The sequence below is a fragment of the Martes martes genome, assembly GCF_963455335.1.
Source record: "Martes martes genome assembly, chromosome: X".
Classification (NCBI taxonomy): Eukaryota; Metazoa; Chordata; class Mammalia; order Carnivora; family Mustelidae; genus Martes; species Martes martes.
In genome coordinates this window covers 11788386-11807348 of record NC_137897.1, presented here as the reverse complement: position 1 = coordinate 11807348, position 18963 = coordinate 11788386, and the positions used below count along the sequence as shown (strand labels likewise).

At 44.8% G+C, this 18963-nt stretch overlaps 1 protein-coding gene across 2 annotated transcripts in view; it reads left to right on the top strand.

Annotated features, from left to right (window-relative positions):
- The window catches only part of CTPS2 (CTP synthase 2), a 101603-nt gene that overhangs the window by 55813 nt on the left and 26827 nt on the right, over positions 1–18963 (top strand). For both annotated transcript variants that reach the window (XM_080794709.1, XM_080794710.1), the window contains exon 14: positions 10634–10730. In XM_080794709.1, the coding sequence (XP_080650835.1) occupies positions 10634–10730 (97 nt within the window). The remainder of the gene's footprint in view (positions 1–10633; positions 10731–18963) is intronic.

Here is an 18963-nt window from a genome sequence, read left to right as displayed (position 1 = left end):
CTTACCTGGTTGCCCAGTTGTGAGGCAGCTAGAAGAACCAAGAAGTAGGAGTGTGAAGCGTTGAGCAGAATGGTGACTTTTATAGTCTTCACAGACACACCACCCTGATTATGAAATTTTCCTTTTGTTTGCCATTTAAGGGTAATTATTAATGATTTTTGAAACCCAAGCTTAAGACTGCATGAACCTCATAATTAAGGGCAAGAGCCAATAAATGGCCACTTCAACAGTTGCTTAATGGTTCAGAGTCCCAAGAGTAAACTTGGATTTTTTTCCCCTTACATTGTATTTTCCCTCCAATGTGGCAATATGATATTTACTCACTATTTACATTTCAGAAAGCTTGACTATGGAGGGTTGGTTATTTTTCAGTTTAGTTGCATATTTAGGCTTGAAACAATAATTTTCTTCACATCCAGAAAAAAAAATGTTATAATGGATGGTCAATACCCTATAGTTTAAGAAATTGCAGTACAGGGGGCGCCTGGGTGGCTTAGTCGTTAAGCGTCTGCCTTCGGCTCAGGTCATGATCCCAGGGTCCTGGAATTGAGCCCCGGGTCATTGTTGTCGGGCTCCCTGCTCTGCAGGAAGTCTGCTTCTCCCTCTCCCACTCCTCCTGCTTGTGTTCCCTCTCTCGCTGTGTCTCTCTCTGTCAAATAAATAAAATCTTTATAAATAAATAAATAAATAAAAATTGCAATAGGGCCGTTGAAGTCCCTCTGATGTTTTGTGCAGATTAGGCGCTTAAATATTTGAATAACCAAATGAATGAACAGAAGTATCGCTGAGAAGCAGGCTTAATAAGTGGGGGGAAGATATACAACAATTTGTGGTTTTATTTAGCAAAGCAAGTTTACCAAGTAGCATAGTAATTTTTCAGCTTTTCCAGTATTTGTTTTTCCCATATCTGCTTTTTATTTCTCATTACCCCTTTCCTTACCACATACATGTATGTATATATTTTTTCTTGAAGTACAGTTGACACACGATTTTGTATTAGTTTCAGATGTACAACTCCCCTCCCCCCCAAATGTATTTTGCTAATCATTCTAAAAACTTGTGAAAGCGCTTGACTTACTTTTATTTGGCTGGAAATCTTTCAGACTTGTAGAACTGCCAGGACTTAAAGGTGGAGACTAAATTTATTTCTACCGGAAAGAGTTCCACGGAAAGAACAAGGACATTTCCAGGGGACATTAATCTAATACTGCTGTAATTCACAGTAAAGGTTCCCAGACTGACTTTAAGAGCTCTTATCAGCTTTTTAAATACTTGCATGCTTCCACACTTGTATAATTTTCTCTGACCCTTCATTATATCGTGTATAAATTGAGCGTTGTACTACTGGACTATATTTTCCTCTGACACTTTTCAGTTCTCATCTTCTAGGGCCTTATTTACGTTGGAGAACAGACGTGAAATCTTACGGTTTCTTACAAACTTCCCACCGGTCTTGAGCATTTATCATTCCATGTGCCTTGGGTGTCCTTGTATAAGTTATTCTTGCTTTTATTACAGATTCTGTGATTTTGGTATTCACCAGTATTGAGTATATATGAACTCACTTCTTGGAGTAAAGATAAACGTTTTGGGTTTAGTTGTAAGATTTTATGCAAAAAGATTCCGATTTGGGCAATGCATTTTAATCAAGATTTTAGAGAATTTCTAGTGTTTTTATACTTATGCTCTGTTTCACTTGGGAGGAAGTCAGCTTTTGTTGAACAACCATAGCAAAAAAGATCTTTTTCTTCCAACACCTTTTAAAAAAATTTCCAATCTACAGAAAACTTGCAGTAGTCGGTGAATGCCAACCTGCCTTTTGCCCAGATTCATTTGAGAGTCAGTTCCCCCTAAATACCTTAGCCTCTTATCTCCTAAGGACAAGGACATTCTTCTATACAACCACAGTGCCATTATCACAGACCAAAATCAAATCGCTCCAAATGTGGAAATAGCATCTTAAGTCATCTGTTCTCTCAAATTACCACCTGTGAGCTAAACTCAACATGGCAGTTGTTATATTTTCTTAAGTCTATATTGAAGAAATGGTTTTAATAACTATATAATATATAACTGTAATTTTAATAACTCTATATTATAGGACAGATTTATGTATAACACATGGCCTATATTGTATATATGGGGTGTGTGTGTATGTGTGTGTGTATGGCATTAAGTCGAAGAGAAACATTTGGGACAGTTTTGGTTAATAGTCTTTCAGGGTCCACATCTATAGTTTCAAGGGAGGACCTCTGATTAAAAGAGGCCTAGTGCTGGGGCACCTGGCTGACTCAGTTGGTAGAGCAAGCAACTTTTCATCTCCAGCTTGTAAGTTCGAGCCCCCTGTTGGGTATAGAGATTACTTAAAGGAAAATCTTTTAAAAAAATAAAAAATAAGGGGTGCCTGGGTGGCTCAGTGGGTTAAGCCTCTGCCTTCGGCTCAGGTCATGATCTCAGGGTCCTGGGATCAAGTCCCTCACTGGGCTCTCTGCTCAGCAGGGAGCCTGCTTCCTCCCTCTCTCTGTGCCTGCCTCTCTGCCTACCTGTGGTCTCTGTCTGTCAAATAAATAAATATAATCTTTAAAAATAAATAAATAAAAATAAAAAATAAGAGAGGTCCAGTGCTATTTGTTGTCAGAACTTATGCTTGTAGTAAGCACTAACAGAATATGAAAAACAACCCATGGGTTTCAAATTTCCACTTGCTAACCTCTGCCAGGCACATCTCTCATCTCTTATGTTTCTCTTTACCTATGAGCTCAAGTGTGAGGATAAACCTGCAGTGGGAAATCCACCAGTAGATATTCTCATGAAACATTAACTAAAAATATATGGAGACAGGCAATAAACACAGGGTGTGTTCAAAAGAGAGCATTTTGAAACTAGAGAAGGGGGGGAAATGCCAGGCACAAGGTTGGTCATGGAAAAATGGAGAAGCAAAGGTTATTTATCTCCTCACCATTCAATTGCTTGATCTTTGGACAGCCGTCAGTTTTTCCTGGGGAAGCCAAGAGTGACTTATTTGCAAAGCTCTGGTACCACAGGCTTCCATTAGCTCCCATAGCTGTGTTATTCGATTCCAAGTCCGCAGCCGGCAGTGCCTCGATAAGCTCCTTTGGAAGGGGGTCGCTGTCAGGCCCTGCAAAACGAAATGGGCAGGCAATGCTCTCCTAGGTTCGTGTTGGCTTCAGTCCTGAGGTTTAAAAAAGAGCCTGACCACTGAAGCACAGCTATCCCTAAATGCTGTGTGACATCTTCCCCTTGCCTGCCTACTCTGTGCCCTACCACCGAGTTCACCTTCTTCTAATCGAGGGCTGGCTCTTCCTGTGGCTGAGTGCTGCCCTTGGCCACAGCACCGTCTGTGGAGTAGATTCTGCTGTTATCTCCAGTCTACGGAGACGTTCAAGGAGCAGCTCAAGGTCACAGCCCTGGGCAGAGCTAGAGCTGGGGTTCTGGTCCAGGCCCCAGCCGCACCCTCAGCCACCCTGCTGCCTGTCCCTCTCCGGAGGACGGCTTCTGTGAGGAGAGTGCTCAAGGTTAGTGTGAGGCCCAGAGGTAGGCCTTAAGTGTTGTGTTCACACCGGAAGGTAATAATGATGAAGGTCTAGAACCTAGGTGAGGTTCGGTGGGCTGAGGTCCGGAGCCGATGACCAAGAAGGAATTCTTGAGACATCTTTGGTGCAAAATGGTGGTTTATTAAAGCACGGGGACAGGACCCGTGGGCAGGAAGAGCTGCTGCCCCGGGTTGTGAGGGATGGCAGGCTGTGTACCCTGCGGCTGGGGGAAGGTGAGGGAAAGGGAGGTTTGAACGGAGTTTTCATATGCTAAAGGAGGCCTACAAGGTGCCGGGATACTGGAGGTCTCCCAGCTTGATTAATGCTGTCTTTTAGCAAGCCATTAACATCAACATAGTTGGGAGATTCCTGTCTTGCAGGATTGTGATCTCTGCAAGTTAACTATTTGTTTCTCATTTATGGCGGTCAGGGGTGCCTGAGGAATGTCACACATATTACCCAGGGGAGCAGATGGAGAGGGGGTGCAAGGTGCCAGCTTTTGCTTTGTCCTCAGCCAGCCTCCTGCTCCCTCATCAATAAGAATGTTCTTTCTTTTCTGGAAATAGTGTAGGTTTTCTTTTACTGGTGGAAAACGAGTTGAAAGGACCGGAAAATACATCCGTATTTATGGGCATGCTGAGCGCCTTCACCATTGCGGATTCCACCATCCCGCTGCTGGTGATGAGGCAGGCTGGGGGGACAGGGCAGTAAGGGTCCTGTAGCAGGGGAGGGGCTCAGCGGTGCCCATGCCTCAGAGCGGGGCACTGTTCCTCCCCTCCCCGATGCTCACATGAACTGCCTGCCGCTCTGGACAGTCCGCGGCATCCCAAAGACGCCATGCCTTGCTCTTTGACTAATCCCCAGTCCCGTAGTCTGCTCTGTTGGTTTCTGATACAAATCCAGGGAGATTTAATGATGGGAGCACTTGACTGGACCCTGACATCGTGTTGAACTCTGATGGAGACAGAGAAGAAGATCCAGTCCTTGTGCTCGATGAGCACATCCTTTAGCCAGTGAGAGGAGGCACATAAAGGAAATGACAGAGGGGGTTAAGGTTGTATACAGTGAAGGACTATATTAGTTTCCTCTGGCTTCTGTAACAAATTACCACAAACTTAGTGGCTTAAAACAAACCATTTTTCCCGCTTACAGTCCTGGAACTCAGAAGTATAATGTAGGTAGGCAGGGCTACTGTTCCTTCCAGAAGCTTTAGGGGAGAACCTGTTTCTTTGCCTTTTCCAGCTTCTGGAGGCTGCCTGCCTCCATCTTCAAAGCCAGCAAGATGCATCTTCCAATCTCTCTCTGTCTTTTCTCTCTGACCACCACTTTGTCTTCTGTCTCCTTCTCTGACTCAGACTCTCCTGCTTCTGTCTTCTAAAGACCCAGTGGTTAAAGGGGCACCTGGGTGGCTCAGTTGGTTAAGCGTCTGATTCTTGATTTCAACTCAGGTCATGATCGGGCTCTGTGCTCAGGGCAGAGTCTGCTTGAGATTCTCTCTCTCCCTCTCCCTCTGCCCCTCCCCATGCTCATGCGCTCACTCACTCTCTCTCAAATAAATAAATAAATCGTAAAAGCAAAATTAAAATAAGGACCCTGTGGTTACATTGGGCCCACCCAGATAACCCAGGATAGCCTTCCCATCTCGAGAGCCTTAATTTACTTAGGTCTGCAAAGTCTCTCTTGCCATGTAAGGTTACCTGTTCACAGGTTCCACGGACTAGGGTGTGGACCTCATCATCCAGCCTACCACAAGGACTAATTCAGCATGAGCTCATAGCATATAGGTGATTTATTTGGTGGGGTGAGCGTAATAGCACAGTGTTAATTAGGAGTCAGTAAGGAGAACAAGAGGGTACCCCGAAAACATGGGCCCATGTGGAATGGTGGGGAGAAGGCATTTTAAGAAAAGTAGTGAAAAGACGATGTATATGAAGAGGGGTTGTGGGGAGGCGAGCAGAGGGGCCGTCAGCAACGGACCTGTCTGGACAAGGTGGAAACCATAGGTTAGAACTCATGAGGCCAGCACAGCCAGACTGGGTTCCTGAATGAGGTAGAACCTGAGTGCCACAGCGGAAGGGCGTCGCTCTGATCTTCGGTGGTGGAGGCTACCAGAGCTCGCAGTGTAACACAGAACGAGTTCGTACTTTAAGAACATCAGTTGGGCATTTTAGAGAGATTATACTAAGTCAGTGGCTACCCCACTGAATACTAACCAGGATATAACGATTTTCATTTTGAAAATCTTCACTAATTTGATAGGTTAAAAAATGACACTTTGTTTTAATTTGTTGTTTGATTACCATTGAAATGGCAAGTTTTGTATACTTTTATATACAATATAAATAATATTTATAATAAAATATAATTGTAATTATAATATATTATATATATAAGTCATAAAAAAATAACAAAAAAAGTTTATACTTTGTGCGCAACTTGAATATGACTCATTAATAATCGACATCAGAAGCAGGCTTGAAAAAAAAATGACCAGAAAAAACTAATGGACAGGAGGAAAGGAATGGGTTGGGAAAATCCTTGTAAAGAGTACTTGAGGAATATACTAGAAATATATCAGAGGAATATACTAGAAAGTCTGAGAAAAATCACTGTGTGTTGCCTAAGAGCCTGGAAACAGCCTGCTGGCGGCGGGGGTGGGGGGAGGCTCCTTCAGTGTCCCCAGATGTCCAAAGGCAAGGGACAGGAGGGAAGCTGACCTACCCCACACACTGGAATTTCATCTTTGATAAGAGAAACTAACTTCCCTAGACTTTGTCGTTAAGGCATGTGGGACGCATGAACCCAGTCTTGAACCCATTACACTCTTATCGTGGGCTACAGAAACTTCAGTAAGGGTTAATTAGTGCTGTCTTTATCCGTATGTAGTGCTTTTACATCTAAAGCTTTATCACCACCAGCATTCGTTACTTATTGATTCTTTTTTATTTTTCTTATGCTGTATGGCCGGCTCAGTTCCAAGGAAGGACAGACCTGTAGTGGGGATCGGACAACAGCCAAGGCAAAATCAGAGCAGGCCAAGGCAATCCTTTTGCAATGGAAGAGGCATTTTCCTCCTAGATGCAAATCTAGGGGATTTTGGAAATGTCAGGATTCAAACTAAAGCACATTTGAGGGTTTTTTATTTTTAAAATTTTATTTGTGTAATTTTTTGTTTTATTTTGGTTTTTTGTTTTATTGTTTTATTTGTTTATTTTTTTGAGCGAGAGAATGAGCAGGGGTGGGGAGGAGCAGAGGGAGAGGGAGAAGCAGACTCCCCGCTGAGCAGGAAGCCCAATTTGGGGCTCGATCCCAGGACCCTGGGATCATGACCTGAGCCAGACCATGACCTAAGGCAGACGCTTAACCTCCAGAGCCACCCAGGTGCCCCAAGGGTTTTTTTTTTTTTTAACTATCCCAGTCATGATAAAGGATATGTTTTGAAATCGAAGTCTCTCAGGCTTTTCTTGGAAGGGATATGAGGCACAAAGATATTTTCCTTGATGTCGTCGCTGAATCAGGTTGCTTATAACCCAAGAGGCAGTCATGCATGGGAGGTACCTGTAACTGAAGGCAGGTGGTGGGGCCTGGCTCAGCCAGAAACGCACTGCGTCCTCTACCTTACGCAGTCTTCCCCCTTCCAGTGTGTTTGGATTTCAGCAGCCTGTGCCTGGCCTGGTGGTTCTTTGACTGAGGGTCTGATGAGCATCCCTGGATGAGGCCTGCTCAGCCAGACCAGAGAGAACAGCAAGTCTCCTGCCAGTTCTCGCTCTGCTTTTTGCCTTTCACTGACGTTCGGGGCATCATTCACCATTAGAAAGCTACTTGCCTCTGCTCCGCCATCTCTTCTCTAGCATTTTCTTTGCTTTCTCCACTGGTTTCTGTGCTAATACGTTTTAATCAGAAGATCACCGTGGCTGCTATTCCTTGGGATTTCTTTCTGTGTTGTCATTTCAGGAGAAGGTTATAGTTATTGCTTCTGAAAACAGCAGGGATAATGTGAACTAATACCCTAGTGGAAGGTTGAAATAATATATTTCACTGTTTGGGCTTTAAATTTGTGTTTTCATTAAAATAATGCTATATACAAAGTTTACAAAGCCAACATGTTCCAAAAGGTATATAATGAAAATATTTAGTAATCCGTACACCCTCTCTGCCGCCGTTAAGTCTTCCAGCTGTTTCTCCTGATATTTACCTCCATGTTTTATTATTTTTATACGTATATATAAACTGTATCCCCAACATGGGGCTCAAATGCAAGACCCCAAGATCAAGAGTCACGTGTTCTGCTGACTGAGCCAGGCAGATGCCCGCTACCTCCATGTGTTTAAATAATATTCTCATATCACTTTCTCAGAGATTTCCAGATTTCCATTTATGTTGGAGGAGTATTTAACACCCTCAGGCTGTCCCTGTGCCCAGTGCATTTTTCTCTTGGAAATATGTTCTAGTCCCATGTTTGTCAAGTTCATCTCAAGTATGAAGTAAGGCAGGTTTCCTGTCCGCAGGTGGGTCATTTGAGGTTTCTTAGTGGTTCATAGCAGAACATTTCTTGAAGACCGAGCATGCCAATAACTATACAAACTACATTCAGAGACTCTTCCTGGGCAGAAGAGTCCAACACAGGAAGTAAGGGTGGTTTGAACGATCACAGAACTAATAAAAAAACCAGGGGGGAGTTTATTGCTGTGCTCTTCTTACATGGTTCAGGTTGTCTTAAACATAAGCGAAAGTTGAGGCTGTGGTGGGTAATGCAGTCTTATCTGCCCTTTCCTAGAAAATGCTTAAGGGGCTGGGCATTTATAAGCAGCCTAGCTTTGAGAACTGGAAGCTGATGCCCTCTCTCACCTCCCTCCAGTAATACTTAATCTAGCCATAATTAGCCAACCAAAGAAGATAGGAAAGAGATGCCAAGGCCAAGAGCACTTCAGAACTGAGCACTCCATCCAACAAGGGGAGTAATCAAGTTTTTTCTCCACCCCTTCTCCTCAGTGACTCTTAGAGTGTACTTGGGACACAGGGTTCAGACGGCTTGGAAAGTTCTGGGGTGCTGATAAGATCATACAAGTTCTGGGAAAATTTTGACCTCAGGAAGTTGCCGTTGTCCAGACTTCTTATAGAGTAATATGCGGCAGTTAAGGTATGGGGGGAATAAACTGGATGAAAGGTTTTATGAGAGGGAACCTGAGTAGTTCCATTAGAACAGGTTACCTTGCCTAACTATAGTCTAACAGCTTTAAAAAAAAAAACAACAACAGATGAAACAAAACCATGAGATCATAGCGCCTAGAACTGGGAAAACAGCAATGACTTACGAGAACGGGCTTTTCATAAAAATCACGTTTCTGAATTTCTGTGAAGTAATCATGAAGATAAATCTGAAATTATTTGGTCTGAGTTCATTCTTTCTTTCCATCGTGCATTCATTCCGTGTATACCCTGGGCCAGTTCCATCGATGCGAGGGGCTGGGAATGCCGTGTAAGGAAAGACGGCACTGGCCCAGCTCTCAAGGAGGTACAGTCTGACACACAAAAGCACTCTACAGACATGAAGTGAGGGCAGCTCATTGGGGGGGAAGGCAGAGATTGGGGTCCTGACTAAGCTACGGAGCCTGGGAATATCAGCTCCCCATAGGAGTTCATACTGGATAGTTGAGCTAAGATCTCAAGGTTGAGGCTGGTTTGATTTAGGAAAGGAAGGTAGGGGAATGGAGATGTCCTGGAAGAGGAAACAGCACGTGCAAAGTCCTCATGGGGAGAGGAAAGAAGACGCACTGGAGGAAGGGAAGGAAGGCCACACTGACCAGAACTCTGGGGACGGTCTTGGGACACGAGGCTGGAGGGGTAGGCTGGGATTTCCAGGCAGTCAAGGATTTCAAGATGGGGGAATACGACTACTTTGCATGTGCGGGCGCTGTGCAGGGTAGGGCAGCCTGGGCCCATGTGAACTGGGGTGGGGGGGTGGGGGCAGGCGTCTGGTAAGCTCTGGCTGTAGCCCGGGGGAGGGCTGTGGTTTGGGGTGGTGGTTGGAGCAGTGGATGGATGTCGGAAATCTGGAGGGAGTGAATGGAGAGAACTGGACACACTGAAGATGAGGGACGAAGAAGACGGAGAGATCCAGGGCGGCACTTAAGTTTACGACATACAGAATGTGCTAGAATCGATGACATTACCCTCCTTTTTGTTTAAAGGAATCCTTCTGAGGTTTTCTACAAAAAAGTATCTTTGGTGTAGTTTTCCACAAGGATGGGCAGATTTGCTTATGGAAAATCTTTAAGGAGTGAAGTGGGCAGTGGGGGAGGGATGTGAATAGCAAAGTGAGAGGTCCCGGAAGTCCAGAACTTGAAGTGTGAACATTGCCTGCAACTGACAGCTTGAGGAATGATGGGAGGAAGGTCATAAAGAGGCTCCTGATAAATTTTTTACAAGTGATTTTAATGAAAGATGAGAAGCAGAGACAACAGGAAGCATCCGGTGAGGGGTGTGTAAAGCCCGGCTGCATTCGAATAAGAAAATGGGAAGGAAGGAGCAGGTTTTACTGTTTAGGGAACATCCTTACCCAACGATAATTACTCGAAAAGTAAAGCTTTGGGGGCACCTGAGTGGCGCAGTCCGTTAGCATCTGCCTTCAGCTCAGGTCACGATCTCAGGGTCCTGGGGTGGAGCCCTGCGTGGGGCTCCTTGCTCAGTGGGGAGCCTGCTTCCCCCTCTCCCTCTGCCTGCCACTCCCCCTGCTTGTGCTCGCTCTCTCTGACAAATAAGTAAACAAAATCTTTTTTATTATTATTATTTTTTTATTTTTTATTTGACAGGAAGAGATCATAAGTAGGCAGAGAGGTAGGCAGAGAGAGAGGGGGGGGAAGCAGGCTCCCCGCTGAGCAAAGAGCCTGATGCGGAGCTTGATCCCAGGACCCTGGGATCGTGACCCGAGCCAAAGGCAGAGGCTTTAACCCACTGAGCCACCCAGGCACCGCAAGTAAATAAAATCTTTACAAAAAAATAAAATGAAAGTAAAGTTTGAGATGTGGGAAATGATATTTGTGTAAGATGGCAAAACCGGATTTGTTTTGTTTTCTAAGGTGATTGATATGCCCGAACACAACCCTGGCAATTTGGGAGGAACGATGAGGCTGGGAATCCGAAGAACTGTTTTCAAAACTGAAAATTCAATATTAAGTAAGTTTCTCTGATCACTGGTTTTACGACAGCGGGGGTGCTTGGCATGGCTGCGCAGTCCGAGCCTACCCACCCCCTTCCACCTCTCGGGTTCCCCTTCCAGTAGTCTCTGGTGCTGTCTACGACTCTTCTTCCTACCTGCCCCCCTCCCCGACCCCATGCCCTTGCTGGTCCTCCTGCTTCCGGATCCCTCCCCCTGGCAGGGTTGGTAGACAGCTAGGAATGCCCCCCTCTCACCTGATCTCCACAACACCCTGCCCAGGGAGCTGCTCTGGGACTGACCGATGCTCCCGGAGATGCTCCCGGAGATGACCTTGCCCGGGGAGCCCCGATTCACTCAGTTCTTTCCAATCCACTCCACCGAAACCAGCTTCCAGTTCAGTTGTCTCATGTCGGACTGGTTTTAGCCACTAATGTACGAACTTCGTGAGGAGGAGAGCAGTTATTTGAGAAGTAGATTTCTCTGTTCCCCCAGTAGCTTCGGCTACTCTCAATAAGGTTATTCGAATTTTTGTGGAACTTTTTCTCATAGATGAACATATCCTATGAGAATAACTTAATGTGAGAAAACCCCCAAAGGCCTGAATTCAATTTAGTAAATATAGCTTGAGTGCCGACTCTGAGCCAAAGGCGCTCTGCTAAGAGCTGCAGGTCCGCTCGCGCCCGGGATAGCTGTCAGCCCTGCCGGCCTCAAAGCAGGTGCAAAGAGGGTGATGAAAGGGAACGTGCAAGGTGCTGAGAAGGCTAGAAGGAGACAAAGGGAACCCAGGTTTCTTGGGTGTCCAGCATCACTCCCGTGAAGTTATGCGCGTATCTTAGAAAAATGCCTCTTCAAGAAGGATAAGACCAGGAATATGAGTTTCTCCTCTATGGATAAGAAACTGCTTCCAAGGACTATAAAGCTTCTGCATAAGAATGAAATTTAAAAAGGAAAAGTTTCAAGGTACACACATTCCCCTACTTTCTCTGGATAAGAAACCGCTGTTCTCTAAGTGGCTTTTTTTCTTTAAGAATGTGCGAATTTTTTCTCTTCTTAGATATTAGCAGTGATTCCTCCTCAGCTTTCCCATGTTTTCAAACCCTTCAAAACTTGGTTCAAATAATTGTCTAAGAGACAAAAAAATGGTTAGTGAAAAATGTAATGTTTTAAAATTGTATCTTCTGTAAAGGATTCAGTGCTCATCGTACTCAGCTTTTAAAAAAGACCATTGTGTTCAAAATATTGAAAATTTTGATCTGTCTCGATAGAAATAAGACCGAGTTAGAGTTTGTTTTTCTGTATTGTAGACATAAAAGTAATGTCAGTGGTTTTTATGATTCTTAAACACATGAAGAGCTTGTTGCTTAATTAATATCTTTGGTCTGCTTTTTTTTTTTTTTTAGATTTTATTTATTTACTTGACAGAGAGAGACAGCGAGAGAGGGAACACAAGCAGGGGGAGTGGGAGAGGGCGAAACAGTGGGGAGCTGGAGAGGGAGTGCCTAAAGCCTGAAGATATTGGTAGACACAGTGGCTGGATTACTAAATAACTAATAGGTGACTAAGAAAAAAAGAGGAACTTGATGAATATAAAAATTTTCTTAGTCACCTGTTAGTTCCTTAAGGTTCACGAAAACTAGGAATTTGTTTTTTCTTTTTTTTCAAGCACTTCACTGAGGCATCATTGACATACAGACAGCTATACATATTTCACATATGCAATGAGATGAGATGAATTTGAGTTTTCTAAAGTGGAGATTACAGGTATAAATCGATTTGGATGAAAGTACTAATCATCATTTGCTCTGTTTGTAAGAAACATGTCACCAGAGGCTCACTTCTGTCCTCCTTCTGCATGCGTGGGCTGTCCTTGCCTACAAAGGCTTTTCGTTATTAAAGGACTAAGGACAGTGTGTGGGGAATTGTCAAAGCTGGTTCACAGGTCTTCACAAATAAGATATTTTTTCTGTAACATTTCACCATTGTATTAATTACACCTTCATGATGTCTTTGAAACTTTATCCTGCTTGGTTTTTATGTAGCCTTTTGTTGTAGAATAACGTTTTATGAACCTAGTCTTTGTGTTTATTACTTGGGCATATAATATTTCATTGAATTAAGGAACCATAATCCACTGCCTCATTTCTTATTGCTAAACATTGCAGGTTGTTTCCAGCATTTTGTTAGAAAAATGCTGATGCAAACGTCGTGACTTGGTGTTTATGTTCTTTTAATTGTTTCCTTAGGATAGATTTCCAGGAGTCGGACTATTAGGTCAAAGGGTATGAACACTTTTATGACTGATAATTCTGCTGGATTGTTTGAAGGAAGAGGTGAACCAGTTCATAGTGATGTTAACTGTACTGTACTGTTCTTGCTTTCTCTAGTCTTTTTGAAAGTTTTTTTTTTTTAAGATTTTATTTATTTATTTGACAGAGGATCACAAGTAGACAGAGAGGCAGACAGAGAGGGAGAGAGGAGGAAGCAGGCTCCCTGCTGAGCAGAGAGCCCGATGCGGGACTCTATCCCAGGACCCTGGGATCATGACCTGAGCTGAAGGCAGAGGCTTTAATCCACTGAGCCACCCAGGTGCCCCTCCAAGTGTTTTTATTATTTTTCTTTTTGCTCCCCTAGCAAAAACAAAAAGGGCCCTTTATTAGTGTACTCTATTTTGCATTTCTTTTCATTACTACAAGGTGGAAAGTCCCTCCCACCCCAAAATGTTGATTTACTTGTGTATATACTGCCCATGTTCCTAGTAACAATTGTAGGAAGGGAGAGATCTACCAGCCCAAGGTCTATAACCTAAAGGGCCTCAGCCAGGGGTTGATAAACTTTTTCTGTAAAAGCCCAGATAGTACATATTTTCAGCTTTGGGGGCCACATGGTCTTTGATGCAACAGCTCAACTCTGTCATTGTAGTGTAAAAGCAGCCGCAGGCAAATACGTAAACGAATGAGCGTAGTAGCTATGTTCCAATTTATGTCCCTTTATTTATGGGCACTGAAATGTGAATTTCATGTAATTTTCATGCATCATGAGATATTATTCTTCTTTTGATTTTTTTTTTCAACCATTTGAAAATGTAAAAATCATTCTAAGTTCGGGGGCTGACCAAAAAAGTCAGGGGAATCCTATTTTGCCTCCATTACCATGGCTTGCCAAACCCTGGTCTACACAAAAATAGGCAGCGAAGCTGTTACCCTCCTGGGGAGCATTCAAGGACATCTCCCAGCTTGTCTACTTGCCTGCCTGCATACCCTATTTAGTGACAGAGTAAGGTCAAGAGGGCTTTCGGAAGCCATTTGACCCAATCAGTATTTTTCAGCAAGGAAGTGGAGGGCAGAGAGGGGAAGTGGCTCACGGTCAGTGGGTGGTCAGAACAGGCCCAGACCACTCTTCTTGCATGGTTTCTAGTCTTCTACACCAACAGATGGCCCTAGCTCCACAACCCACCATTATAATCACTCTCTAAAATGCAATTCTTAAAACACACATTTTACTATTGTTAAACTCCGTTTTTCAGATATGTATATTTCATTGCATGTAAATTACACCTCAATTTTCCAAAACAACATTTTATCTGGATACATAGATGGCAGGACTTGTCTCATAGGGAGACCATAACTTGGTTGATTAACTCATTACATGACTTCGGAAAAGCAGAAGGAGAAACGGTGCAGAGCAGGTTAAGTATTAAATGGGGTGCTTTGAAGAGGGAGGAATCTAGAAAGAGGTATGGCTCAAGATGGAGTGGGTCAGGCTCACGTGAGAAAGGAGCCAGGGAAAGTACCAGGGAACTTCGTTACGAGAGGATTTTGAGACTCCAAAAATAAACTTTATCGGTTTGCCTGTGGCTCTCAACTGAGTGTGAGAGTTGAGAACATAGTAAAATACAAAGCAATTCACACAAGGTTCAGAGCTCACTAAGGGGATGGCTGACAACTTGTTTGATGGTTACTGTTTCCAAAATATTGCAGTCCCCAGGCTGAATTTGTTTGGTCAGGTCCCAGACATGTTGCTGAGAGATCCAGGAAAGGAAGCATGTCTTTGTCTGTGCTGAGTGTGGTTTTCAAACCTAACTGCCACCTGCCAGAAAGAATATGCAGGCAGCATGTTTTAATGCTGCTCAGTGTGGTGTGCATTTGCACTGGTAGGAATGCTAGAGTCAGCTCAATTTAAAGCAAATCCCATATTTGACTCTAAACCAGTACCCACATGGTTAGGGAGCCCTTGCCTTTAGAAACAGGAATGCTGCAGGGGTGGAAAGGCGCAGAGCAGGCCTGAGTGCTTGGGGTAGGGATGGGAGGTGCGGGGGCGGGGGGGGGGGTGGGGGTTGGCAGAGGAAGGAAAGGGCCACCCCATGAACATAGCTCTGTGCTGAGGAACCGTTAAAAGCGAGTGGGTGCCATTTTGGCCTCTGGGGGTGTCCGGTCCTGTGGAGAACGTGGCATAACATTTTGGAAGGAGTTAGAAGCCCTCTTCAGGGCAGTGTATCCCCCCAGAGACCAGGCCCTGGTGACTTCCCATCAGAGTTCTGAGAAGATGACCCTCCTCCTCGGGGCAGAGGACAAGGGGACAGTGTGACTTGACACAGGCAGACGTCAGCTGGCAGTGGAGGCTGTGGAGAGCTGCTCGAGGCGATGCCGCTAGGTGGAATGCTCTAGGAAAAGACTTCATTCCTTTTGGGGTTCTTCCCAGCATTTCCTCGTAATAAAGAGGAGGACTTGGCTAAAACATTTGGTTCTGCCTTGTTGTGAGAGAAAAAGTGTTTTGTTCTGAGAGAACAGGCAACAGGCCAACGAGGGAGGTATGGAGTGAGTCCCAGTGTTAAGGATCCGGGTTAAATTCATGGCGTTGGAAATGCAGAGTGGTCCATCTCGAATTTGAAGGGCCCGAAGGAAAAGGGGATAAGGTAGAACAAATTTTCACTGGCTAGAAAAGTTGCTTTTGCTCTCTTATCTCTTATCAAGGCATTGCTAGAGAAAAACAGCTTCTAGTTCCTGGTGTGATTAGATTGTTAGGAAGTTTAAGAAAATAATCATGCCATACAAAGAGCCGTGGCTGGGTTAATGAGGTGATTTACAAAACAGTTTAAAAGAGGTCACCAGGGATTTAGGGCCGCTGGACGTCCGAGCCACGGTAATTTGTCGTGGTGAGACTGATGGGCAGGGAGTGCGGAGGGGCTCCTGGGCGGAGTGCGCCCGCTGGCGTTCTCCTGCCTCCCTCGGATGGTCCACACTGCAGGCGAGCTCTCTCCCCTGCCCCTTCTTGCCTTTTGCTGTGGGAACCATTCTCTAAGGTGTATTTGTGGATGTGGGGGCTTCCAGGTCTGGGACGTAACATAGCCCCTTGAATCCTGACAACAGGAGGCATTTACTCGTCCCTTACTGGACCGGCCCTGCGCTGAGCACCTCACCCGCGGGAACTAGTGGGGTGGGTAAAGCCCAGCCACGCTGCCCCACTGGAGACCCCTCCGGGCCCAGCTCTCTGTCCCTGGCTGTGTAGCTACTTACGACGCTGCGCTGCGGTTTCCGCCTCTGGAGAGCGGACGCCAGGATGCCTCCTGCCTCACGGGGATCTGGTGAGGGTTAAATCAGTTATACACGTGAGCCCTTCAGTGCCCGGCACAGTAGAAGCGCTATTCAAGTGCGGCTGTTAGGATCGTTAAGGTGAAGGGCATATTGTCAATACAGTGAGACCTGTGAGTCTCTTGAAGCTCTGGGTATGATGGAGTATTAAAATACCTTATGATCGGGGCGCCTGGGGGGCTCAGTCAGTTGGGCATCTGCCTTCAGCGCAGGTCATGATCCCGGGGTCCTGGGATCGAGCCCCGCATCGGGGCTCCCTGCTCAGCGGGGAGCCTGCTTCTCCCTCTCCCTCTGCAGCTCCCCCTGCTTGTGTTTTCTCTCTCACACACACTCTCTCTCTCCAATAAATACATAAAAAATCTTAAAAAAAAAAAAAGAGGGCACCTGGGTGGCTCAGTGGGTTAAAGCCTCTGCCTTCAGCTCAGGTCATGATCCCAGGGTCCTGGGATCGAGCCCCACATCGGGCTCTCTGCTCAGCAGGGAGCCTGCTTCTCTCCCGGCCTCTCTGCCTGCTTGTGATCTCTGTCTGTCAAATAAATAAATAAAAAATCTTTAAAAAAAAAAAAAAAAAAGAAAATACAATACCGTATCATCCAGTAATTCCACTACTGGGAATTTACCCAAAGAAAATAAAAACACTAATTTAAAAAAATACACACGCCCTATGTTTATGGCAGCATTATTTACAATAGCCAAGATATGGAAGCAACCCAAGTATTCATGAATAGATAAATGCTTAAAGAAGCTGCGGTATACACACACACACACACACTCACACACACACACACACACAGAGCAGAGTATCACTCAGCCATATAAAAGGATGAGATCTTGCCATTTGCAACAACATGGATGGACCTGGAGGGTATTCTGCTAAGTGATGTTAGTCAGACTGAGAAAGACAAATACCATATGATTTCACTCATAATGTGCAATCTAAAAAACAAATGAATAAATGACAAGCAGAATTCTTTCTCTAAAGACGGAGAACAAACTGATGGTTGCCAGAGGGGCGGGGGGTGGGGGCATGGACAAAATGGGTGAAGGGAAGTGAGAGATACGGGCTTCCTGTTATGGAATAAATAAGTCATGGGAATACGAGGTAGAGGGAATATTGTCAGTGGCATTGTAACGGTGTTGCGTGGTGACAGACAGGAGCTAGAGCTGTGGTGAGCACAGCATAACACACAGAGATATTGAATCACTACGTTTCACACCTGAAATGAATGTAACATTGTATGTCAGCCACACTAAAAAAAAAAAAAAAGAATATACTAAAAAAAAAAAAAGGAGTAGGGTCCTCTAGACAGGGGGAGGGGAGAAGGGGTGAGCCTGAGGAGAAGGGGAGCAGGCATCCCCCTTGCCTTACATGTTCTCTCCAGTCCCTCTGTTCGGGTCTCCTTGCCCCCTACCTGCTAATATGACTAGCAGAAGCAGACCAAAAACATCTAAGAAAAGAGGTGTTAAAGATGGGATAAGAATACTAAGTCGGGATGGGGGAAGAGAGATGCAAGCAATGAAAATAATATAATGCTGTAATGTCGAGTTAAAGGCAAGGATTCACATTTCAAAAATAGAAAATTAGCATTTTTATACTAGCAAACTGAGATAAAAGCAGATCACGAAAAATAAAATTAGAGAAAGAGGAGGAGTTTAGATGCTTAAAAGAAATGAGATGTTTTATAAAAACTGAAGAAATGGTATACCAAAATCCGAAAGTAATAAATAAAGAAGGAGAAAGATGGTGGCTGGCCTGACTGCACACTTTCTAAGCATCAGTAATGAGGACGTTCTGTGCATCGTTTCAGTTATTCCTTTCAACATCGACCTGGTTGGATTTTGCACAAGAGAGAAAGGCATCTTAGGCAGCTTAAGTCATTTGTTAGAATGTCACTCAGCTGATTTCTGAGCCCGACCTCTTGGCCATCTCACTATATCAAATAGCCGGACCCTAATTAAAGAGGGGATAGAAAGACCCAGAGAGCTCACAGAGCTGAAAGCTGCCTTGCGCGGAGAGCCCCAAGACAGTGTTCCACAGGTCTCAAGAGGAGTGTCTTGTGGGAGAAGAGCAGGGAGTACAGAAAGTGAAGACCCCACCTCTGGCTTCGGAAAGACAGTCTGAAACCACAGGCTTGGCTTGAGAAGGGACACACGCCCTGAATCGACATCTGGCTGAACAGCTGGGCCGGTAGAACTGGGCTGGGAATGTAAATGAATCAAACAGCCAGGTGTAAGAAGTGCCACAGCTTAACTCGACAATCAGTGGCAGCTACATCAGGCCTTAGAGTTAGAGAGGCGGTAAGGAGTGGTGGGGACTGGGGCAAACTGACAAACAGTTGACCCGTCAACTGCTAAAACTGATAGTTGTATGAAGAACTGTGGCTTCACTGTTGCCAGTCTTCGAACATTCCAAGAGAATCTGGAAGTCTGGAGTTTTATGACAAATCTGGTTTCTAAATGTTGGCAACTTATTCAGAATTTTAAAACACTGTGTGTTTGCCAACACCATGCAAACCAAATACACCAAACATCTGTACCCTGGGCAGCGTCTTGGGATCTCTGAACTAGACACACGCCAGCAGACCCTTGCACGTAAACAGAGAACTCTAGCCCCTGTAGTGCTTAATTAGTGCAGGGCATGGTTCTGGGCAGTCTTTAAAAG